Below are 27083 nucleotides of genomic sequence, written 5' to 3' on the forward strand. Positions count from 1 at the left end.
ACAAACAAGTACTGGCATATTGTATGTGCTGGCAAGCCAAGATAATACATGTGAGTATTGGCATGTTGTATGTGCAGACAAGCCATGATAATACATGTGAGTATTGGCATATTGTATGTGCTGGCAAGCCATGATAATACGTGTGAGTATTGGCATATTGTATGTGCAGACAAGCCATGATAATACATGTGAGTATTGGCATATTGTATGTGCTGGCAAGCCATGATAATACATGTGAGTATTGGCATATTGTATGTGCTGGCAAGCCATGATAATACATGTGAGTATTGGCATGTTGTATGTGCTGGCAAGCCATGATAATACATGTGAGTATTGGCATATTGTATGTGCTGGCAAGCCATGATAATACATGTGAATATTGGCATATTGTGTGTTGCTGTTGAACCAAGATAATATGCATAAGAACGTTTTTTGTGTATGCGTACGAGGTAACATGTCGAGCATTTGTATATGATGTGAGCTGATAATATGTGATCCTGTTTGTATATGATGATGATGATGATGATGATGATGATGATGATGATGATGATGATGATGATGATGATGACGACGGAGTTCAGTGAAAATAAACAGGAGTGCACTGCATATGACATAACATTTATTGGTTCTGTTGCTTGTAGTTCAGAATGGAGTGTAGAAGAATTGCTAGGGCCTTGGTTCTTCCCTACTGTTTCAATAGGTGTCTCCTCAGACAAGAGATTCACTGCTGTGTATGGGTACTTGGTGGGATAATATTATAATGTTATTTGTGTGTTTACTTATATATTTCCTGCAGGACATATGGTTATATGATATTGATACTTGTAATAATATGTAATATGTCACCAGGAATAAAATTTTAAAATGAAAAATGTATCTGTTAACATTTTAACACTGAAGGGCAGCTTGAGTTCTATACACTCAGTGGATCTGAAAATAAAATATTAATATTCACTGATCCATTAACAGAGGTAACAATGTAGTGTTTTGAGTATGTTTTCAGTCAGCATGCTTTTAGTGTGAGTTTATCAACATCTGTAGGTACAACAGGAACAATAGCTGTTATAGATATATATTATATACAGGTGCTTATATTGTATGAAGTTGTATGAAGTACTGAAGTCAAGGCATATTTTAAACAAATGCAATCCAATACTGGATCAGTGCAATTACGGGATTTTGCAAAGTTGTAGTTCATGCTCGTAGTTGTTAATTTGTACGTTTTTGCTTAACTGAACCTAGTAGGAGCTATACTGAAATTGTTCTCACTGCCAGTCTCACAGCTTTTTCCTTAAAATAATCATTCTGGGTGTGGTCCAGTACTCATAATTGTTGTGTGAGGTGACTGTAATGGGTGAACAGGCTCGGTGACTTGTTGTGTGAGGTGACTGTAATGGGTGAACAGGCTCGGTGACTTGTTGTGTGAGGTGACTATAATGGGTGAACAGGCTCGGTGACTGTAATGGGTGAACAGGCTTGGTGATTTGTTGTGTGAGGTGACTATAATGGGTGAACAGGCTCGGTGACTGTAAAGGTGAACAGGCTTGGTGACATGTTCTGGGAAGTGACTGTAATGGGTGAACAGACTTGGTGACTTGTTGTGGGAGGTGACTGTAAAGGTGGACAGGCTTGGTGACAGGTTCTGATGGGGGTGACTGTAATGGTTGAACAGGTTTGGTGACTTGTGTGAGGTGACTGTAATGGTGAACAGGTTCGGTGACTTGTTGTGTGAGGTGACTGTAATGGATGAACAGGCTTGGTGACTCGTGTGAGGTGGCTGTATAGGTGAACAGGCTCAGTGACTTGTTGTGTAAGGTGACTGTAATGGATGAACAGGCTCAGTGACTTGTTGTGTGGGGTGACTGTATAGGTGAACAGGCTTGGTGACTTGTTGTGTGAGGTGACTGTATAGGTGAACAGGTTTGGTGACTTGTTGTTTGAGGTGACTGTAATGGTGAACAGGCTTGGTGACCTGTGTGAGGTGACTGTATAGGTGAACAGGCTCGGTGACTTGTTGTTTGAGGTGACTGTATAGGTGAACAGGCTTGGTGACTTGTGTGAAGTGACTGAAGATTCACCTGAAATTTTGGATATGATGATACCTCTGAACAGAGCCAGACAGCCTGGCAACCTGATCCTGTTAGTCGTTGCTAAAGACAAACATGTGTTACTAAAGATCAGATCTAACCATGATGCTCACTGGACATACAACAAACAAACAGGTACTGATGAATGAGTTTATATACAGCACTTAGTATCATCACTTTGTACAGCAGCTCTGATGGCTTTTATTGATTAGTTTCTTAAGGGAGGTTGCTAATTTGCAGGGGCCATGTTCCCAGTTGCTGCACGGACACCGGAGATCTTTTGTGGGGAAATTGTACGAGGACAGCGTAATTGTCAGCCATTTAACATTCAAGTCACTAATTTAACGCCTTCTCTGTTCAGTGATTACTTGCCCAATTCTACTAGATCAGTGTCCATTAAACCACTTGGGGAATCAGCATCAGCTGGGGTAATATTGAGCACCCCTGGGCAGAAAATGGCAATATCATAAGTTTGTTTGGGTTGAGCAAATAAATCATGAAGTGATGTTTTAAAAAGGACATCATCAACAGATGGTACTTGATGCTATCCTGCCTGGGGATTAATGGTTTGTTTGGTCATTTGCTGTGACAGATTTTAAATCATTAATTTTGTAACCCGTGAGCATGAAACAGATTTACACTCACTGAGATTACATAGTTTATGTCTTTCAAGATGTGTTTCCAGATTTTGAATTTTTTTTATGTATTTGATCGTTAGAACCATACCCAGCTTTCAATACTCAAACTAGAAAATATGTAATGGTATTCAATGCAAACTAAAAAATAATTTTTCTCAACATGAACTGCCATGCTCTCATTCTTGAATACTGTGATATCACATGTTATGTGAATTTGGAAAACATGATGGCTTCTGTGTTGGGACATATTGTATTGCACACAGGTGACAAATCAGATGAAGCTGAGCACTTTTGGATGCTGAGAGTTGTTGAATGGGTGGTCGCATCAGACAGCTGACTCCTCAGAGTGCTTCTGTCCTACCCCAAACTGAAGGACATATTTGCCATCAGTCCTTGGGGAAGATCCTCTGTTCAAAATATGACTCATCCAGTATTGAATGGGTACCTGGTAGGATGAGCTTCTGGTGTTTGTAAACTTCCAACAATGATAATGATGATAAAAGGTATCTGCACAGAAATCAAAATGATATTAGTATTCATTTAAAAGCACCTATGAGCAGCTATGCTGGAGCTTGGCACAGTATAGATTATCATTGTGTCTGTAACCACTAACACTTGGAGCTTGGCACAGTATAGATTATCACTGGTGTCTGTAACCACAGACACTTGGAGCCTGGCACAGTATAGATTATCATTGGTGTCTGTAACCGCAGACACTTGGAGCTTGGCACAGTATAGATTATTGTAGTGTCAGTAACCGCAGACACTTGGGGCTTGGCACAGTATAAATTGTGTCTGTAACCACAACATGTTGCATGTAAGGACATCCTACAGTCAACGTAGATGTTGCAATTTATTTGTTTGAATAAACTTAGTTTAAAGAGCTGTATGTGATGGGAACATTCAGCAGGTTGAGTGTGGGAGTTTTATGCCTGTCAGTATGTAACTAAGGCATACACCAGCCATTTCACACCTTCACATCTGCAGAAATTAATTGGTTTTGAAAAACAATGCTGTCAAGAGAAATGGATGAAACTTTCAAGTATTACTTTGATCAAGGATGCTCCTGAGTTCTGAAAAAAACCAGAATTACAAAATAAGAAAAAAATCAAAAACACAGTGTTTTCTGGTTGACAAAAAGATCTTTTTTTTCACAATGAGGTTCATTTTCAAGCACTGTAACAATGATGGACAAAAAATATCACCCCGAGACATGTAAACCTGTTCAACAACTTTGGTCTGGTTTATTTATCTTTTGGACAATAAAAACAGGAAAATAATTCTTTGTCTGGAGAACAGTAGTTCATGCTTTTTTACTCGATGGAATAAAACCAACGTTTTCTTTGGTTACTACTGCTCTGGTTCCATGTTCACCAAACTACACTTACAGGTGGATTCTCCAGACTACATTTACAGGTGGAAACTACACCTACTGGTGGATTCTCCAGACTACATTTACAGGTGGAAACTACACCTACCGGTGGATTCTCCAGACTACACTTACAGGTGGATTTATTCAGTGGTTTTGATGCTTTTGAAAGGATGTCTCATTAAGGAAGATTGTGTACTTTCAGTCTAATTTAAGTCTGTGCATATCACAGAAAGTATTAAGTACCTTTCACCATCCATTTGGGATGAGCGAGTGATTTTATGTTTATGCCATGCCACTTGTGGGAATATTCAAGCAATATTATGGCAGCGGACACTACAAATGGGTCATATTTACTACCTATGAGGGGAATCAAACCCATGTCTTCGGAGTGATGAGCTAATACTTGGACCACTAGGCTACGCCACTGCCCTGCATTTGGGATGAATCTTATGTTGTCTTGTGTATTTGCCATTGAATTACAATCTTTATCAGTCAGTCCTTCCTGTATTGTTGCAATCCAACATAAGTACCTCTTACATAAGCTGATCATTTGTGCTTGAATTGAATTTTTTTTTTCTTTTTAGCACAGTCCTGTTGTTATCTACTGCTGCCATATGTGCCAGGTGGACTGATGGTCGGGCAGTGAGGACTTATAGTACTCAGTAAAACATGCACTGTAAGCAGGATTCATTTTACTGGGGTTTCATTGGCCAGGAGGACATAGGAGGGCCAAGCTTAAAGATGCTATTTTGGTTACTTTGAGCCATGAATGTACAGCCCAGTTTGGCAAGGTTGGAAACTGGTGTTTTGTGGCTATTTTACTTCCTAGCCTCAGTAAGGTGAGTGAAGGCAGTGCCAAAAAAGTAGCATTTTACTATAACAGTCAATCCAAAAATAGCTTCTGAATGGATCTATTTGTGATCAGAAAAAACTCAGGAGAGACTCTAGTTTTTGTCTGAGGTCCAAGAGTGTTTCAGTATGACATCTTTTTGTAATGAAAGTCCTTCCTGAAGTAGTTGCAGGTGCTATAAGGACATAAAGGTTGACAGCAAACAAAGTTACTAATTTTGATTCAAATGGTACCTCTTTGAACTTAGGTAGCATTACCTTAAAAGTATGTGTGATTTGGAAAGAGTACAGCATATTTTAGTTTTCGTGAGAAACTAATTAAAAAAAAAACAATCACCTTTCAGAAGTTGATTCTTTAAGGAAGCACAAATGTGGAATTGAGCCACTTCTTCTTGTGTTGATTCAAATTCCCTGTATATTTTTGCTACACTTGTCCAGTCAACCATCACTCTTTGTTGTTGATGTACCCATTTGGTATGCTACACTGGACAAAAATGATTCATTTTTATCTACAATAATTGTCACAATAGCATGAATTTCTGCAATATAATGGTGTTTGCAAAGATCTCATAGATATCTTTTGAAAAGTCCTACAGTATGTCTGAGACAAATGTGCCGAAACCCATTGGGAACCATACTGGAATATAGAATCTTGAAAGTGTTTGCCCTGATGCAGAAAACATGCTTGTTTGGTGCACAAATTATCTCAAATACACAGTGTATTTTAAAGCTTGCATCATTGTTGACACAATGCTACTGGACCCTAAGTGGAGACAATTTATGCTTGTAATTTGCTGTTGTTTAAAACTGCCTAGGTTATTGTTTGCCAGTTAACTGCTCAGCGCTGATTAAATACCTGACCTGCATTTCTTTGGCTTTTTTTATATCATTATTAAACAATCACACGTTGATTTCTTGATGTAAGTTCCTTACTGAAGTTAACTCCCCAAAACATGTTCATGACTCCCTCTAATGACGATACCCAAGGAATCATGTCTAGGGCAAACACTGCAGGATTTGTGTGAATTAATGAGAATTTCCCTCTCTCTCTCTCTCTCTGTCTCTTTCACTCACTCACTCACTCACTCACTCACTCACTCACTCACTCACTCACTCACACACTCGTCCCTGTGAGTCCCTGAACCAGTGTTGACCTTAAGCATCATTAAACAAGAAAAATATAAAGCATATAAATGGGACTATGATAAATGTTGCTCTCCAAAAGTAGGAAAAAAAAAAAAAATGTAAATATGATCTTGAACCTTCAGTGCTGGTTTCAGTTTATATATGTCTATTTAGATTAAGTCAAGGTGTCAGCTTCTGGGCTGTGTGACATGCAGTCTTGTTAATCTGGTAACATGACACTCTCTGTTTGTCCAATAGGGGTGAAGAACCAGCATCATGGTGGAAACACTGGCCACATGTGCATGGCCTACACAGGATGTTTATGTACCGAGAGGTCAGAGACCATCCTTCTTTCTCCAATCTGACTTTCTCCAATCTGATGCATGTCTCTACCACATCTCAATCTTGCCACCCAAGTTGTCTTAGCTCTGAAAACACACACTGACATTGAGATCCTTGGAGGTCCGTAAGTGGTTAGAGCTATAGGATGCTGTTGGCAGTCTTGTAGTTTTATCAAAGGACTGGAACACTAAAGATAGACATCAGAGACATGCAGTAATGGTTTCAGATGGAATTGATTGACATGGAGAACTGAACCAGGGCTTTGCATGTGACAGAGATTGTGCTTCCAACACCACTACCTCTTATCTCTACCTCTGTAAACATCCATGAAAAGGATGTTATGCTTAACATGGGGAAGCTAAACCAGAACTTTTTATGTGACAGGAATTGTGCTTCCAGCAGGGGTACCTCTCATCTCAACCTTTGTAGATATCCACAAAAGTGGCATTAATGAATGGGAGACACATTGCTATTCTGTACTGTTGTGGACTCCAGTGTACATTGTATTAAAATATAGACAATAACCATTACACAGTGTCACAATTAGCTGGGTGTCCTGTCGTAAAATGGTGTCCCGGCTAGGGTTATATTGTTAGTGTTATAACTGTGACTGAAGTCAAAGGTAGTGTCTTAACAATGTTTGGTATCTCAGCAAGGGTTATAATTTTAGTGTTATAACTGTGACTGAAGTCAAAGGTGGTGTGATAACAATGTTTAGTGTCTCAGATAGTGTTATAACTGTGACTGAAGTCAAAGGTGGTGTCATAACAATGTTTGGTATCTCAGCTAGGGTTATAATTCGAGTGTTATGATTGTGACTGAAGTCAAAGATGGTGTCATAACAATGTTTGGTGATACAGTTTTTGTCATGAACTAGGGTGGTACTGCACCTCTGTCTGTTGTTACTGTAGCAAGATAGCGATTGTGTATGGTGAATGTGACCCTGTAATCAGATCGATAACGACACAGACACCACCTGAGCAATGAAGTGATGGATGGAGGTTAATCAAACAGGGCTTATATCTAGGTGTCCCTCTGTAAGGAAGAAAGTTGGAGCTGGACCGGAAATTTGGCTTTGATGTTGAAACCTGGGAGACTAATTACTACTAGCGACATACCAATCCCATATGGATTCTTTCACAGGAGGACACAGTCACACAAGACTGTTGGAAAAACATGTCAGAAGAAATCTGAAAAGTATTCCGTGAATTTTTTAATCAAAGCAAGGTGACATTCTGTCAGTTTGATTGTTTTGATTAATGCACTGGTAAAATATCCTGGTGGAAAGTTATTCTTGGAGATTTCTTGTGCATAGATCTTTTGCCAGCCATTTCCTTTCGCCAAACCCTACAGTCTTCCTTGAGGTACATGGTCATATCATCATGAACCATACAAAAAGCGATATTGAATGTTTGACAAGTTTTTATACTTGGGTGTATTTTATATGTATATCTTTTAAAAAGCCTTTTAACCTTGCTTTGTGTGTTTAATGTGGTCACCTCCATTACAGTCGACATGTTAACTTTTGGAATTCGGAAGGACCGAAGGTGTGATTCTGTGTCGGTCCACCATACATTAGATCCATGATTAGTGGCACACATTGGTCTGGTTATTATTGACCAACTGACGAACAGTAAGCACAGTGTGGATTGATGGTCCATTAAAAATTTTGGTTATTTTAGATTACAATTAAAAAAAAGAAATTAAAAACAAAAGTCCAAATATTCTGTGAACACTTTTTAAAACCAGACAGTGTAGTTCAAGATTAAATTGCATAGCTGATATCGGATTTGTTGATGTGGTATTTCAGATGTTATGTTGGCACAGTAATGGTTGTGTTTTGGGATAATAGCATCAATATTCATTTTGTCGTGTACAATGCTCCCCCCATCTACACATTTTTGTTTTTAGAAAAAAAGGTGCTTAATACTCAAGAAAATATGGACTTATGTCTGTGGATTGTTGTGTTTTAATGAGCCCTTTTTCTGATGTTTTCCTGTCATTTGGTATTTAGACTAGAAGATGGAGGAGTGATATATAGTTTGAAGTGTTTGTTCATCAGCCATAAGCCTTCAATTGGAGAAATGAAGCCCATTCTTAGTGTCTGCCATTGTGATATTGCTGAAATATTGCTAAAAGTTAAAAGTTATGTAAGACTGGACTCACACACACTCTCTTTGGAGTAATTTATTGAAGGTGAAGTTTAGACTCTTTGCAAGACTATAACTCCTTCTGAAGCTCTTCATCCTGCTTAATTACTGAGATAAAATGGGTAGCATCTGACACTGTGGCATTGTGGTCATACATTATAGCGTATTCTGCATTTGCCTGCAGATATTGATACCTTTTTGTCAGTCCAGAATCCAATCAAATATAAATCTTTGAAACTCAGAAGAAATTGTGATGACAAAGAATGGTGAAAGTTGGAATTAACTATCCCGTGCTTCAAAGTGTTGATTTGCAATCTCAGTGCCTGGGACTGGGAACCGTGTTGTAATGTGTGCCCACTGAGGGATGGTGCAGTGTCAGACTGTGACTTCACAACAGAAGTTGATGGATGATAATGACTGGGAAAGTTCATCTACTGGGGGCTAAATCTCTGCGGTCACATTACACTGTTGCTTATCTGCACCATTTGCTCCTCGTTAGATATCATACACATGCAATTAGTGAAATTCATAGCCTTGAGTTAGTCCAAGGAAATTTGGTTGGATCTGTAGTTTGTCAGATATTGCACAGACAGTTTCCAGTGGTGATGTACTTGAAGTTTGACAGTGTAGGTCATTGGATTGACCATGTTCTTTGTGTAGGCTGTTATGAAATCATAGTGCAGGGTCAACCATCACTGTTTTTATCACACAATATCTAATGTTAATTGATAGGGAGTTACTATTACTGAAGACACTGCACCACTCGCTGTGTGGGTGAGCCTGGTAATGGTTCCCAAGAACTGACCAGAAACAATTAAACGAACTAGGTAGAAACCAGGTCAAGTTTCTCTAGGCCAAACTAAGCTGAACATGTTTCAATGAAATGGGTAGAAATGTGTAAACATGTACGTGTATTAAAGTGATGTTTGTAAACTGACATGAACATAATATGGAGACTGACTACATGGAACATTATTTGTGATTGTTGAGATTTAGGTGATAAATTTGAAGCAAGTTGTTTTGTCTCATGTTCGTTTGTCTTGCAGGTGACACAACTGCTTAACATGCTCCAGCATGTACACAAAATAATTATATGAATCCACTGGCAGTCTGTACATGTAATTTGAAAAGTCCATGCAATAGGTTATACATATACTGTAAATAATGCAGAATATGTCTGGAAAGTTTAGTTTCAAAATAGCTTTCATTACACTCCTAGTTGTCAAATATCCTTACAGTGATGACATTCCAGGTGCCAGGTCTATTGTCACAGTCCATATCCCTGTCAGGGCAAAAGTCAGTAGTTAATGTGCAGCTACATGTGAAGGTTTCAAAACTTGATAATCTTTTCAAATGTTATATATTTAGTTCAATACATTTTCTTGTATTTGTAGAAAATATTAGTTACTGATTTAAACTATCTAATGACTTGACATGACTTACCAAGGTATTAGTTGTCAGTGGAAGGAGGCTATAAATAATCAAGTGTCCTTCTAATTAACAAGCTCTTACTATCCCATGGGTATTTGTGGGAAGTAGTACTTCCAGTGGCCTTTGCATTTTATTAATGAAGCATCACTACAGTACCATTTAGGGTCAAGTATGAAGTGTGCTTAACTGTAGGGATGAGCTATCAAGATGAGCTATATAAAGGGGGAGGTGTCCCGTGAAAGACAGGCATATGACAAGGATATGAGGGTGGTCACAAGGGCATTGTACAATGTAGGTCCTTTTACTGTTAAAAAAGACAATAGGAGGATAAAATATATGTAGAGGTTTTTTACTACTACAATGTAGCTCTGAAAGTTCAACTCTTTGTAGATGGACATTTGAGGTAGCTTTATACTGTTACTTTGTGCAAGCTAAGTAGTTCTGTGGAGGACAGTTGCCCTTGGTGACACTCACAGACACTGTGGTGCTGGCAGACAAAGGTCATCATGAAGCTGAACCTGGGATTTAAGCCTGTGGATGGTTGATCCTAACAACCCTGTATTGGGAAAAGTAGGACATGCAGCATCCTTGAGCTAACTCTGACAGCTTTAACTTAAGATTGGCAGATTCACTCAAACATTTACAGTTCAAAACAACATATGAAATGTAATGTAATAAGTACAAGTCAGTTGGTTCAAATTTCAGTGCTTTTGCTTTCAGCATTGTAGTGACTCACGGACTCAGGCGGGTTAACAATTTAAGTTCTGTCAGCTTACTGCAAGGAAATGAAGAAATGCCGTGTTCCACATGTTGGGTGCTAGAAATCTAGAACCACATTCATGGCAAGCAAGTAGTCAAGCTCTCAGTGATATGTTTCTCACATGCCTAAACTGTGCACAGCTAATTGTGGAGCCATAGATTACAGGGTGCTCCTCATTCCTTGTAGATGTTAGATCAAAATGTGAATGCTTGATATGGGTTTGCTCCCATTCAAAGAAGGTTCTCACTTAGTGAATGCCAATTCTGAAACAATGAAATCATTTTCACTTTAATAATAAAATCATTTGCTGTGTACTTCTACATTCTTACACTTATTTCCATACAGCCTTCAGCTGTATCATGGCTTAAAAGATCTGAAGGATTAGAAACATGTAAGACTGCTATGTTCTAAATGTGTTTAGAAATTCCCAATAACAAACAAACAGCATTCAGCTGTATCATGGCTAAGAGGATCTGAGGGATTTAAAATGTTTAACACTGCTGTATTTTTATCATGTTTTGGAAATTCCCCAGAACTGTGAAGGTTGATATTGGTCAATACTTTTTCTGAGGAAATCATTCTGTTACATCAGGAATTCCAGTGGGTGGATCACTTTACTGAACTGTGCTTTAGAGTATTGCAGTATTTAAGATTCATGATGAAAGGAAGTGGTGCTGGTTGCTAATGAAACTCTAAGGTATTAATTACCTTTGTAACATGCTTCTAATAGTTAATGAAAAATATTTAGGATAATTTGGTGACGATCAAACTTCAATAATTTCATTCTGCCTCACAGTAATGCAGATTAGATAAAATAGTCCCAAATCTGTTGGTGTTTTTAGAATGCAGTTGAGGGTTTTGCCACAGTTGCAGGTGACCTGATAGAAAACCCTCAGGGTTTCTTACTTGTGCTGCTGGTGCCCCAGCTAGGATAACATGATACCCATTCTGGCATGTTCTTGATGAGGCAAGAAATCTGATGGGCAAAAATTTTGAGGAAGATATAGTGATTCTGATGGATGAACAGGCAGATTTAGATCAAAACCGTCAAGAACTCAAACCCTCAAGAACTCTGAACCCAGACCGTTGTTCCCATTACTTTGCTAAACTTTTGACTTTGTTCATAACATATAGGTATGCTTGGCATGTGTTTACAGTTTGTAACTTTGTAAGCAACTGATTCAAGTAAGGTGTTAATACTCAGCAAGACCTAAGGACTGGGTAAGCTACCTCAACACTTTACCACTGGTAATGTAAGCATCATTTTTAAAGCTGAATTGTTTTAGTGGGTGGCAGATGCCTGGTGGGTGACAGGAGGTACAGTTACTGTAAACTACATTTAGAACAAGCATATGTACAACAAACTGTGGGTTTTATCATTTTGCAATCTTGATCTTCTGCAGATACCAAAATGCCATCTTAAGTCACCTGGTTACCGCTCATTCAGCTATGCTTGTGCTCTCTGTGACTCTCTTCTCCATGATATCAGACTGTCACCCTACCCATGATATCAGACTGTCACTGACATCATCAAATCTCATTTACAGACAGTCCTTTTCCAAAAGTACGATCACTGCTAGATTTTATTCTTCCTTCTTTTTTTAAATACTGTGTATATACTCCTCATAGTGCTTACAGCAGACACTTAGTGCCTGGAGTATTTTAGTGCTAATATATTCACTCATTATTACTATTTATCATGGAAATGAAATATGTGTGAGGAACTATGGCTGACATGAACATGACATTGATGGTCCCTTTAAGTTTGTTAAAACGATGGTGTAGTGTATATGGGACTGTATACAGGAGACTCTCCATCAGTGCTGTGTTCAAGTTGGCATCATATGAGATGAAATAGTGAAACATATGAATGGAAGAATATTGTCAGTAATTACTTAAGTTTTGTTCATTGCAGAGTTAAAAGACATCTCAGTATGTCTTCACAGTTACATAATCCTCTGATTATCACTTCACAGTTATCACAAATTAGCTAAAGACAGATAACATGATTTCATGCTTCAGTCAAACATGTAGACAATAAATTACCTTAAACCCCATGTATTTAAGACAGCATGAATAAAATATTTCTTCTTGCATTCTAAGGTAAGCTTATGCAAAATACTGGCAAAACTCTGATGAGGTTCATGCTGAGGTTTTGCACTGTACAATAATCAGACAATCATGTAGAAATTGGTCTGTCACCTTCACGGGCGTGTCAGGTGACAAGTCGCCACTTGCTAATTGCATCACAGTGGGATCTCAAAGAATTCCTCGCTAAAACTGTTTCCATGTAATCATGGTATATCTCCACTTGCATCTTTGAAAGAAAATGTCAGGCTTGTAGACAAAGGGATCTAGTGTGTTTATGTCAATTAGATTGTGACTTTCATGCTCTGAAAGTCGAGCTATAATCAAGTTAGACCATTTTTATGGCAGTAGTAAGTATATTTTAATTTCATTTCTCATGTTCCTAAAGTAAGACAGAAGGTCAGGTGTTAATTTCTTGAAGTGTATTGTGTCTGGAAATGGATGGAGATGTGTTCTTAAAGGTTAAGAGAGAGGAAGTTTGGTTTGGAATTGCATCTGAAATTGTTCTAATAATATCTACAAGTAAACAAGTGAGTGTTGATTGTACTGAGTGATCAATAGATTCAGTCTGACAACCAGGAAATAATGCTGGGTAGGTGATGATGCACTGAACAGTATTTGCTTCTCTCTCTCTCTCTCCCTCTCTCTCTCTCCCTCCATCTCTCTCCCTCTCCCACTCTTCTCTCTCCCTCCCTCCTCTCTCTCCTGTCTCTCTCTTCTCCTCTCTCCCTCTCTCTCTCCCTCTCTTCCTCTCTCCTCTCTCTCCCTCCATCTCTCTCTTTCCTCTCTCCTCCCTCTTTCCTCTCTCCCTCCCCTGCTCTCTCTCCTCTATCACACTCTCTCTCTCTTCTCTCTTCCCCTCTCCTTTCTCTCCCTCGATCTCTCTCTTTCCTCTCCCCTCCCTCTTTTCTCTCTCCCTCCCCTGCTCTCTCTCCTCTATCACTCTCTCTCTCTCTCTCAACATTCAGCTTTGTGTAGTGTAGGTCATTGTAAAGAGTTTCACCGTATCAGTGTCAATATGACAGAACTGGTGTAACATCAATGCCTGTTTGAACCTCACACAAGCTGTTGACCATTCCAGACCCATACAGAACTGACATGGACTACAGCCAACATGTTGTTACTGTTAATTACCAGTATTTGCGAATGCATCACTTTCTTTGCACTTTATAGCCTGGGTTTGTATGAGAGCTGAGCCTCATATACAACTGTTTTATTTTTGACTTGGAGATCAAAGGTGCAGACTATTGTTTATGACATGATCTATTGAGATAAGTACATGTTTTGTTAAGTGCACTGACAGAGCAGCAGCTTTTAGTGGCTCCAGGCAGCTAACATACATATTTGTGGGACATTTCCTTCAATTAGAGAGATGGAGATCAATTCTCTTGAGTCTACTTGTGACGACACCCTACAGCCATTGTCCTGTGCTTCACTATCCACCACTGCAAGTCATCCAAGTTGTTTGAGGGAAAACTTGGAAACAAATGTCTTGTCATTGAAATAACCAGTAACATTTAAATATCATCTCTAGCGTGAATAACTTTACCCCTGTACCTACTGCAAAAACATTTTGAAGTTGTCTTCAGGCTGCATAAAAAGTGTTTTTTGTGAACACTTTACTCAGGAATGATTAGAGAAGGTCTTTTTCATAATATTCCTGGTGGGTTAGGGGAACAAAAATGAATGAGGTGGAAGATTTGTTATGTTTTGAACAAACAGAACTGGACAAACTGAACTTAACTCTTCACTTTAATGTCAGTGTCATTAGTAGAATTATTTTTGTAGAATATACTGTAGATATACTTTCCAAAAATATTATGTAACCGATATGATATATATTTGACTGATGTGGAGCACTGACCCTGAGTGCAGCAAGATCATGTCCTTTTCAGACTAACTGTACAAAATAGTGAAACAGAATGCAGTGACTTTATGACCTAGTTTTACAGAATGGAACGATAGATACCTAGATATAGTGCAACAAACATTTCAAGGTTATGCTTACAAGGTAATATATTTATCTTCTACACTGGGGTCAATGGTTAAAGCAGTTACACATCATGGCAAAGGTCCAAGTTTGATTCCCCATGTGGGTACAGTGTCTGAGGCCCATTTTGTGTGCACCCAACTGCCTTGCTATTGCTGGAATATTGCTACACACAAATAGATGGAAGGGAGATAACTCTAAAATTGTTTTTCTTTTCTGCAAAATCTAGTGATGGCTACAAAAAGATTTGTGCACGTGCTTCAAACAATTCAAAATTAACATTGAGGTGTTTGACGAGATAAATGTGCCCAAAGGGTGAGTGCAAGCAAACAAGTGCTGGCAAACAAGCCTTTTGGTTAACTATTACAGTCCCATCAAACAAGCTTTGTGGTGACTTATTTTGTAACAGTGCAAGCATACAAGCCTTGTTATGTTGTGCATCCAAACAAGCCTTGTCATTAACTATACTGAGTCAAAAAAGAAACTTCACAAAATGTAATTTTTAGAAATAATAATCTATGTATCAGAAATGGGATCCCTATCCTTCAACTCTAGAAAAACATTAGCAAAACCCACTCAAACCCATCCATTTTTTGTGATGTTAGTCACAAATCAGGTTTTGCATGTGCAGTCGATCATGTGATCTTTGCATCAAAGTTTTCTTCATTTGCACATGTTTGCATTGGTCTCAAGAATTGAAAAAACACTTTTTAAGCACAGGTCTAACGGTACTTTAAATGCCACGATTGTCAAATGTGCAATGTGAAGGTGCCTTTGGCATGTTGCAAATGGGAAGATCAGTTATTGACGTCGCAAGAGCAATGGGATGCAGCCGTCGTACTGTGTATGACTTACGAGGTCATCTACAACAAACTGGCACCACTTCTTATCACCCAAGGTCAGGTCGTCCACTTGTGACATCATGAGCAGAAGACCGTCAAATCGTCCTACGTCACCTATGTGACGTATTTCTGCCAGCTACTCAAACCAGGGCTGAGATGTTCAGAGGTCGACTGTCCTCACAGACCATTCAAAATCTGTTGCAGGCTGCCAATCTCCATTCTCGATGTCCATATCGTGGGCCAATATTGATGCCGTTTCATCTACGTCAACATCTACTGTGGACCCAACGTCACCTCTGATGGACCCAGAGAGACTGGAATCGAGTCGTCTTTAGCAATGAATCCAGGTTTACCCTCAGATTCGCAGACAGCAGGCATAGAGACTGGAGATGACGTCGTGAATGGTATGCACAATGTTGTGTACAGGAAGTCAACAGATTCGGGGGCAGAAGTTGCATTGTGTGGGGTGCTTTCTGTGGAACAACCATTCCCAACTTCTGGTCATCCATGGAAAACTCACAGCTGCTGCTTACTGCAACCAGGTGATACCTCTGAACTCTTTCCTCTCATGGCAGCTCATGGCCCAGGTCTACAGTGCCAGCATGATAATGCTCGGCTGCATACCGTGATGTTGACATGAAATTTCCTTCAAAACGCTGGAATCAAAGTCATGGACTCGCCATCAAGATCCCCTGACCTTAATCCAATAGAGCATGTTTGGGATGCACTTGGCAGAAGATTTTGTGGTCTTAGGAACCAACCTCAGGATTTACCGCACTGCCTTGAAAGAGCAATGGTGCAGAATCCCCAACCATATGTTCACAAGCATCTGGCAGTTGATGAGAAGATGCTGTTTGGCAGTGGTGAATGCACGGGGTGGCCATACACAATATTGAACTGAGAAATTTCAAATTGTTATTCTTGTGACTTGATATTCTGTATACCTATGTTTTGGAACGACAGTGTAGCCTAATCCCTAAACCCTGAAGAAAGAATGTGAAGTTTCTTTTTTTGACTCATTATATTACTGTGCAACCAAACAAGCTTTGTGGTTACTTATTTCATAACGGTACAGCAAACAAACCTTGTGGTTAACTATTACAGTGCAACCAAACAAGCTTTGTAGTTACTTATTTCATAACAGTGAAGCAAACAAGCCTTGTGGTTAACTATTACAGTGCAACCAAACAAGCTTTGTGGTTACTTATTTTGCAACAGTGCAAGCAAACAAGCCTGTTGGATGTAACTTATGAAAATATTTATCTATTTTGGATGAAGTTTGGTGCTTTGAAGTGTTTCCATGGTATCAGTTAGTTCTATAACTGGATATATTATTCATATACAATAGAGCTATGTGTCAGTGTGTGAGACAGTTACATCAGAAATGTGATGTAAATGTTTATAAAGTAATTCAAGAGGATTATTATTAAGTACATAGGATATTTTATTAAGTATATGACAAGAATCTGGTGCTTAAGTCTTTGTGCCAGATATGGATGTTTGGCTCGTCCATAACCAATGTCACCTACACCTACTCCATGACCTTATCAACAGACATGAAGATGACGCTTATATAGAAATCCAGCTCTCTTACAATTGGATTTAGTGATAGGCACAAAGACTTGTAATATATTGGTGAATGAATAATAGTTTCAAAGTGATGAAATGGATAAAAACTGTTTTCTTTGAAAGAGCAATAAAAGTTTGAGGTCCCTGATGGACAAACACACTATATATCTGTGTTTTGACCACATATCAAAGGTGTATTGAATGTGAGTATAATGATAGACATAAGATGGATGGTTGGAAAGTTGTGAGCCAGACTCTGATGTTAATGTAGTATGCAGATTCATCCTGGTATGACACAATTAGGAGATAAACCTACTGTGTTTGAAAATCAGAGACATGCTGTACTGAATTGATGGCGACTAAATATTACAATTGAAACCTCACGCTGCGCGTTCATCTCTGATTTTCAAACACAATAGGTTTATCTCCATTCTACCATGACCCATTTAAAATCAAACTTCCTCGCTCTGCAGAAGACACTGCATGATCCGGCAAGGGATGAGAGGCGAGTTAAACTCGTCTGTGAAGGGAGTGGTTGGTGCCTTTCGTATTTCTTAAACATTTCAACATAAAAAATATTCTGTATAAAGAAAACAAACAACTGTTTATTCAATGCAATAATGTAATGCCTAAGAGCTTGTTTTTATAATCACAACTCTACATGGCTGAAACCAGCTTATTGTTTTGTTTGCCATGATACTCTATCTCCTTGGTTACACAATAATGGAATCGTCTGTCCTAATTAGTTTTGTGGAAGAAGAGTTACGTTTCTGTTTGAAATGGCGGACGAGACAGTGTTTACATTTTGCTTTCATGTACTTACCTCCACCCCGGCATGTGGCAGAAGAGTGACAGTGGTGTTTTGTCAAAATGTGTGTACATGTGACTAACTTGGGATTCTTGGAAACTTTGTTGTCATCATTTGGGGATGGATTGAGGCATAACAGTGACTGCCTTGCGGGGATGGTGGCAGAACAGAACTCTGGTGGTTTCCTTTTTTACATATATATGTCTTATTTTGACATGATGGAGTATGAGTAGCATAAATTTGGTATTTTGCCAGACCCTTATCTTGTGAATTTCCCATTTTACATGGAAACAAATATACCATTTTCCATGTAGGTAAATGTTTACTAACGTTTTGCTGCAGAATTTTTATAGGGGTGTATTTTGGCAAGGCATTCTGATTCATGTGTTAGATATCGTTTATGTTAGGGGCTGTGTATTGTAATTGAAGTGTAACTGAGTATTGTATTGTAATTGAATGTTTTATAATAGAGGGTATTAAATTCCCATATAACTGTGGAGGAAATATCATATAACTGTATTTTTTGAGTTTGAATAAATTTCCATCATGTCTGTTGTGTTGATATCAGTCATGTTGGTGGTCAAGCTGAAGTTGAGCAGAAATGTTGTACATACATGCGTAGTGAAACATCATGAAATCAGATGCATGTTCAATCCAAACATTTCGAATTGCATATGTGGCAAATTCCCGAGTCAGCATCAAAATCCATGGAGTTGTTGTTGTTATGACCCGCCATCATTGTGGTCAAATGGAAGTAGTTCCCACAATAAGACTTGTTAGTGCGCAGTGAAATGGCCTAAAATCAGATATCGTCAATCCAGAATTAATCCTGTCTGATTTTTTTGACTAACCAATCAGAATCCAGTATTTTCTTGAGTCATGGTCGAATCAAGATTCATACATGTTTGCCAACAAGGTGGTATGCCCGGTTCCAGCTGGTTCTGAAGGCTTCCGTGGAATGGTGGAAGAAGTTGCTTTAATGACAACAATGTCAGTTTCATTTATATAGTGCTTGCAGGTGGTCATGTCCTCACAATGGACTCAGCTCTCATCAGTGATGTCAACTGTTTTGGCTGCGTGACCTGTGGTGAATTGTTTTATTTCCTATGAAGATATGAACCCCACAGTATTTATTCCCAAGGAACATTAGATGTACTGTGTTATATTTTGGGTATGTGATGATAATGAAGATGGATTCATGTACATTTGTGGAGGTGGAGGACTTGTCGAGACCAATGTTACTGATCGTGGAGTACTGTTCCCAGGTGCACTGTTGTTACAGAGGTGCAGATTTACAAGTTGAACATATTTAGTCTACCCAAGTGTACCCTAAAGTTTGCATTCCATCCACATTGATGGCCCTTTGAGTTTGAGATACTTGATGACAGTGTTGTAGCCATTTTGTTCATTTTCACTGACAGGGAACACCTAATATTGAATAAACTTTATGGATAACAAGTTCTCTTTTTTGTGAGTTTCATTACAATACAGATACTCATACCCATTGTCAAGCAGGAATGTTCAACTGTTCAAGAATCTGTATTGTAACGTTGAACCCAGGACTTGTTATCCATGAAGTTTGTCCAATATTATACAACCCAACTTCTAAAATTCTTCTCAAACAAGGGAACACTCAGTGTGGTGCCTGCAGAAATATGGTGCCTACTCATGTGTCTGGCTTCATGTAAACATGGAAAATTTTGTCCTCACTGTGTACAATATATCATTTGTTGCTAGCTGCAGGACATTGCAATCACTTGGTGCTAGAGCGCTAAGTTTTTAAATTAAGAGAAATATACTAGTTTAATCAGTAAGGTGGCAATACTTTTAAATAACAGTAATTATATTTTTCTTTTGAATATCGGGGACGAAGCCCAATCCCTCAAGGATCCACACATTATTGAATTCAGTAGAGAGAATTATGGGTTTGGCTGTGTAATCAAAACGCTGTTTTTATATGTTACATAAAAGATGTTCCACGCAAGAAAGTCTTCTACAGCCAGGGGTTTAGATACCTTTCACCATGAATACACAGACCCAAGACTCAAAGGGCCAGATAAAAGTTCTTTTCCAAGGCCTGGTACATTCCTTCATTACTGTCATTGTAATTACAAGACCTCTGAATTCATCTGATAGATATCAGTACAATGAAAAGTAGTCACTCAAACCTTGATATCGTCAAAGCCAAGGGCAGTTCATGATTGAGACTGCTAGACTTTTTATGATTAGAAGTTTAGGTAAACGTCTGAAGGAGACCAAATTCAGTTTTTATGCCATAGATGCGATTTGGCAATAAAGACTGAGTCAATGTGAAGTAATGGGTTAGGTCTCTATTGTACAGAAAGCCTCGTTCAATAAAACGATTGAAAAGCTCTGACTATCATACGTTTTTGCCGATTCTCAAGGAACAGGTGCATTCAGTACTCAAGTTTCTCATTAAACAAAACAATATTTGCCCTTAAAATTCAAGTAAAAATTTTTCTCAAAAAATTTATAATTACAGAAATAACAAGACCCCTCTAAAGAACTCTCCATGTCATTCTTCTTAGACTGCTTGAGCAAACCAGCTTGAGGGAAATTCACCAGTCAATCATAAGATAGATGTTTAACATACTGTTTAATTGTTTGCCTGACCACTTCAAAGTGACATTTGATGTACCATGTATACCAGGGTGTACTGTCATTCTTGGTTCTGTCAAGGGTCTGGTACAGCCGGTACTATAACATGTCCACTCAGAGGTCCAATTGGATCTGTTATGAAAATTTGTTCTTTTTAAGTTTGAAAATGAATAACAAGCTTAATCATAATTGTGAAATTCCCATATGACAAGATAGAAAAAATATTGATATATACTGAGTCAAATAAGAAACTTCACATTCTTTTTTCAGGGCACTAAAAAGGAACAAGAGATGGTAACATGGTTAAATTGCTATTATTTCATTGCTGAGATCTATCTGATGTACTCGATACACTGACAGTGCCACAATCAGTTCGATGAGGCTACACTGCCGTTCCAAAACATAGGTATACAGAATGTCAAGTCACAAGAATAAAAATTTGAAATTTCTCAGTTCAATATTGTGTATGGCCACCCCGTGCATTCACCACTGCCAAACAGCTTCTCCTCATCAACTGCCAGATGCTTGTGAACATGTGGTTGGGGATTCTGCACCATTGCTCTTTCAAGGCAGTGCCAAATTCCGGCAAATTCTGAGGTTGGTTCCTAAGGCCACAAAGCCTTCTGCCAAGTGCATCCCAAACATGCTCTATTGGATTAAGGTCAGGGGATCTTGATGACCACTCTATGACTTTGATTCCAGCGTTTTGAAGAAAATTTCATGTCAACATCACGGTATGCAGCCGAGCATTATCATGCTGGAACTGTAGACCTGGGCCATGAGCTGCCATGAGAGGAAAGAGTTCAGAGGTGAGCACCTGGTTGCAGTAAGCAGCAGCTGTGAGGTTTCCATGGATGACCAGAAGTTGGGAATGGTTGTTCCACAGAAAGCATCCTACACCATGCAACTTCCGCTCTGAATCTGTCAACTTCCTGTACACAACAAGGTGCATACGATTCACGACTTTGTCTCCGGACTGTATGCCTGCTTTCCATAAATCTGAGGGTAAACCTGGATTCATCGCTAAGGACAATCCAATTCCAGTCTCTCTGGGTCCATCGGAGGTGACGGTGACGTTTATGAAACAGCGTCTATATTGGCCCACAATATGGACATCAAGATTGGAGATTGGCAGCCTGCAACCGACTTCAAATGGTCAGTGAGGACAGTTGACGTCTAAACATCTCAACTCTGGTTGATATAGCTGGCAGACATCTGTCACGTTGGTGCCTTAGGCTTATTTGAGTCATTTTCGTGATGTCACACGTGGACGACCTGACCTTGGGTGATCAGAAGTGTTGCCAGTTTGATGTAGATGACCTTGCAAGTCATACACAGTACGACAGCTGCATCCCATGGCTCTTGCGACGTCAATAACTGATCTTCCCACTTGCAACATGCCAACGGCACCTTCACATTGCACATTTGACAATCATGGAATTTAAAGTACCGTAAGAACTGTGGTTTAAAAGTGTTTTTTCAATTCTTGAGGCCAGTGCAAACATGTGCAAATGAAGAAAACTTTGATGCAAAGACCACATGATCGACTGCACATGCAAAACCTGATTGGGACTAACATCATTTGCACAAGGAATGGATGGGTTTGAGTGGGTTTTGCTAATGTTTTTCCAGAGTGGAAAGATAGGGATCCCATTTTGGATACATAGTTGTATCATCAGAGAAAAATTATTCACTATTTTTAAAAATTACACTTTGTGAAGTTCCTTTTTTGACTCAGTGTAATTGAAAGTCCAAGTGAACAATTTAGAACCATGCTTTCTAAGACTCGAATCATTCTATGTACTGTGAATGTATGTAGTATTCAAACTTCTGCTGGAGGGGTGAAGCTTCTGTGATGTAAGCAAAATCAGTTCAGTTTTTTATTATTGAAGAGAGGACATGTGATTCTTTGGTACTTTTAAACAGAGATTCAGACATTCAGTAGAAATGTTTGCTATTAATCACTTATTAATAATCATTTGAGGTATTGTTCTAAGTTAAAGGAGAAGCAGTGGCACCATGCTCGAATGTTCAAGAATCCGTGACTGTATATATAAAGACTGTTTGTTGTGTTGACAGGACACACTCTCACACACTCTCACACACACACACACACACACACACACACACACACACACACACACACACACACACACACACACACACACACACACACACACACACACACACACACACACACACTCACACACACACACACACACTCACACACACTCACACTCACTCACTCACTCACTCACTCACTCACTCACTCACTCACTCACACACACACAGAGAGTTACAGTTACTTGGAATAGCAGGAATTCTGTACATCATTCTGCCTACTACCAACGACTGTTTGTCAACAACATTGACCTACATTCAAGATTGACACATCTGTGCCTGGCTGCTTGCTGTGTAACATTTAATATAACTGTTTCTCACTGAAAACTAAGACTTTGGTGAGATGATATTATATTTGTGGCCAATTACTGTAGATTTGACTAAGCTGAATCGTGCTAGAAGCCTCTGTTTGTAACTTGCTCACAGTTTGCTCAATATATTATTGAATATTTTAGATTTGTTAGTATTATATTTTGCTGGTTCAAAGGGGATTTCTTATACCTTTTGTCACAGCAATTCCTTAACTGTAACAGTTACTATCGAATTATAGTTTTTAAAAATGTGTTCAAAGACACCATGCTATCGTATCCAGTTGTGAAACAATAATGATTTGATACAGATCTGTTTCTACTTTTCCTGATATTATATAACAGATTCTATTTTAGATTTGTTTTAACATCAGTATCATTGAAAATATATGAACATGCAATAAAACAGGAAATATGACCTATATTTTTCTAGATTCATTACTATTATATCTCTTTAGGTGTTAATACCTTCGCCACTAATTATTAGTTCAGTGTGTGATTCAGATCCAACAACCATGCCTTTCACATGTGAATTCTTTTACTAAAGTATTTGTATATATTTGGCTATATTCATTTGTTATGGTGTGTCAACATGTGTAATAAGGCATTTGTTTATGGTTGAATAGATAGTGTCTGAAATTTAATAAAAGAGTAAATTCCTTGCTTCTGCATAATTACACTGTCTACATAAAGTAACACTAGACATCATACTCTTGATATATGTGATTATGCAATATTGATTAAATTCACGATGTGATAGTTTGTGGTTTCTTTATTCCTTTCAGTTATACCGTGTTCTCACACCAAGAGCAATATTTCTCTTGTCTGGTGCTCCAGACTTAAGGGAATGTATACCACACACTGCTTCAATACCTGGCAGTTATAGCTTGGACTCACACCAAGAGCAATATTTCTCTTGTCTGGTGCTCCAGACTTAAGGGAATGTATACCACACACTGCTTCAATACCTGGCAGTTATAGCTTGGACTCACACCAAGAGCAATATTTCTCTTGTCTGGTGCTCCAGACTTAAGGGAATGTATACCACACACTGCTTCAATACCTGGCAGTTATAGCTTGGACTCACACCAAGAGCAATATTTCTCTTGTCTGGTGCTCCAGACTTAAGGGAATGTATACCACACACTGCTTCAATACCTGGCAGTTATAGCTTGGACTCACACCAAGAGCAATATTTCTCTTGTCTGGTGCTCCAGACTTAAGGGAATGTATACCACACACTGCTTCAATACCTGGCAGTTACAGCTTGGACTCACACCAAGAGCAATATTTCTCTTGTCTGGTGCTCCAGACTTAAGGGAATGTATACCACACACTGCTTCAATACCTGGCAGTTATAGCTTGGACTCATACCAACGGCAATACTTCTCTTGTCTGGTGCTCTAAGCTTACAGCCATCGCACACTGGACAGAATGTCATAGTAGTGCATCTTGATGTCATCTGTTGAATGAGAAGATGTCATGCCAAGAGTCAGATGAATACAAAGAACCAGTTATATTTGTAATGGTCAGAGACAAATGTTACTGTTCCAAGGGAGATACTTTGCAGGATGATGATCTTTACATCTCTTCATCTGTTCTAATAGGGTTTCAAGAACACACGAATGAGAGTTTGTCGTGAAATTATTTGACACTATCAAAAAAACTATAAATCTAGAAAGAAAGTCTGACATTTTAAATCATATCTTTGATGTTGCAACATTATCTCCATATTTGTATGATGACATTAATCATATGCTGATTACTCATTACAATTTGATATTAGATTTCTTCATGCGACTTGAAAGAATGTTAAATATGTTTGAATCCTGTGACTATAACATGAAACAAGAAGATGATTACCAAATGAGGACATTGCACATTTAATAACAAGCATATGAAAGATGAGAAACTCAGTTCCTATTTGAGGTAATTATCAACTTTGTGGAAATGTTAAACAGATAACCTTTGAGTAAAACGTGATGAGCTTGATGATGCTGATGTCTTCATAAATCACCACTACCACTATCAATACAACTACCACCATTACCACCACCACTACCACCACTACTACCACCACTAAACTACCACCCCTACTACCACCACAACCACATCCATTACCACCACCATCCCTACCTGCCATCACTACCACTACCAAAACTACCACTAATACCACTACCACCACTACCACCACCACCACAAAAAACCACTACCACTACCACCACCACTACTACTACCACCACTAAACTACCACCACTACTACCACCAATACCACAACCACTACCACCACCATCACTACCACCACTACCAAAACTACCACCACCACTACCACCACTACCACCACCACCACTACCACCACTACTACCATCACCACCATTACCACTACAACCACTACCACTACCACTACCACCACCATCAGCACCACCATCACAAGCACTACCACTAAGACTAATACTATTACTCCTCTACCACTATTACCACTACTACCACTACCACCACCACTACCACTACCACTACCACCGCTACCACCACCACTACCACCATCAGCACCACCATCACAACCACTACCACTAAGACTAACACTATTACTACCTCTACCACCATTACCATTACAACCACTACCACTACCACTGCCAGTACCACTACCACTACCACTACCACTACCACTACCACTACCACTACCACTACCACTATCACTACCACTACCACTACCACTACCACTACCACCACCACTACCACCATCAGCACCACCATCACAACCACTACCACTAAGACTAACACTATTACTACCTCTACCACCATTACCACTACAACCACTATCACTACCACTACCACTACCACTACCACTACCACCGCCACCGCCACCGCCACCGCCACCGCCACCGCCACTACCACTACCACTACCACTACCACTACCACTACCACTACCACTACCACTACCACTGCCAGTACCACTATCACTACCACTACCACCACCACCACTACCTATACCACCACCACCACTATTACTACCACTACCACTACTTGTGGTCATTTATGAATATTATATATACATAAATATGCTCTGTGTCTTCATAGAAATATTTAGGTGTACATCGTGCAAGTTCTGGCTATTGGTATCAAACTCAAAGCATTGTGTGTGTTGAAACCAAATCATCATTTGTTTTATTCATATTTTTGTGGGATAAATTCGTTCTGTATTGTAAGAAGGTGCTGAAGTTTGGGGATTCCTAACTGGAATTAAGATTTAACAGGTTTATGATTCATTCTGTTAAGAATGTATGTACCTTGGTAGGTTTGTGCTGAACATTACCTCCACAGGTGAAATTGGAAGACATTCATTGAAAGTAACTACGCATGCTAAGGTGATTAGATATTGGTTTAAAATATGAAATCTTCATGATCATAATGTACCTAAACAATTTTGTCCTCCTTCTGAATAATATCTGTTACATATAAATGTGAGATCATACAGATTAGCTTTGTGTACATTTAGATATAGCAATCATGGGTTAATGAATGAAGACAGTGGAAAATGAAACATACAGGCTTCAGAAAGGTTGTGTCCTGTATGTATTGTACCAAGACCAAAAAATGAATTAATCATTCCAATCAAATACTAGGATTTGAAGATTATAAGATAATTCTTTATGAAGACAATTCTTACTTTTTGAAAATCCACATTAGACTCACATTAGTAAAATGGAAACAGAAATCTCATTAGTTTTTCAGAAACAAATTAGATCTTCATTTCAACTATTTATAAGGCAGTTATGAGACCAATTGACAGAGTGAAAAACAGTGTTAAAAATCAAGTGCTGCTGTAAAAGTTATTGTTACCTTTCACAAATATGCCTAATCAAATAATAATTGCGTCTCGGTGCAGCTAAGCTCCCACACAGAGTACGATGACAACACAAGGTCAATATTGTCTCCAAGTAATGTCCAGATACCTCTAATTTGGGCTTCTAGTGTAATTAATCT

General features: G+C 38.8%; 1 protein-coding gene across 1 annotated transcript; it reads right to left on the minus strand.

Moving 5' to 3' along the window:
- Positions 1 to 24508: 24508 nt before the first annotated feature.
- Positions 24509 to 26133, minus strand: LOC137288012 (uncharacterized). Its single transcript, XM_067820371.1, has 2 exons — positions 25800 to 26133; positions 24509 to 24561 (listed from the first exon to the last, which is right to left on the minus strand). The coding sequence occupies exons 1-2, from the start codon at positions 26131 to 26133 to the stop codon at positions 24509 to 24511; spliced, it is 387 nt and encodes a 128-aa protein (XP_067676472.1).
- Positions 26134 to 27083: the final 950 nt, after the last annotated feature.

This window comes from Haliotis asinina, chromosome 6 (genome assembly GCF_037392515.1).
Source record: "Haliotis asinina isolate JCU_RB_2024 chromosome 6, JCU_Hal_asi_v2, whole genome shotgun sequence".
NCBI classification, from domain to species: Eukaryota; Metazoa; Mollusca; class Gastropoda; order Lepetellida; family Haliotidae; genus Haliotis; species Haliotis asinina.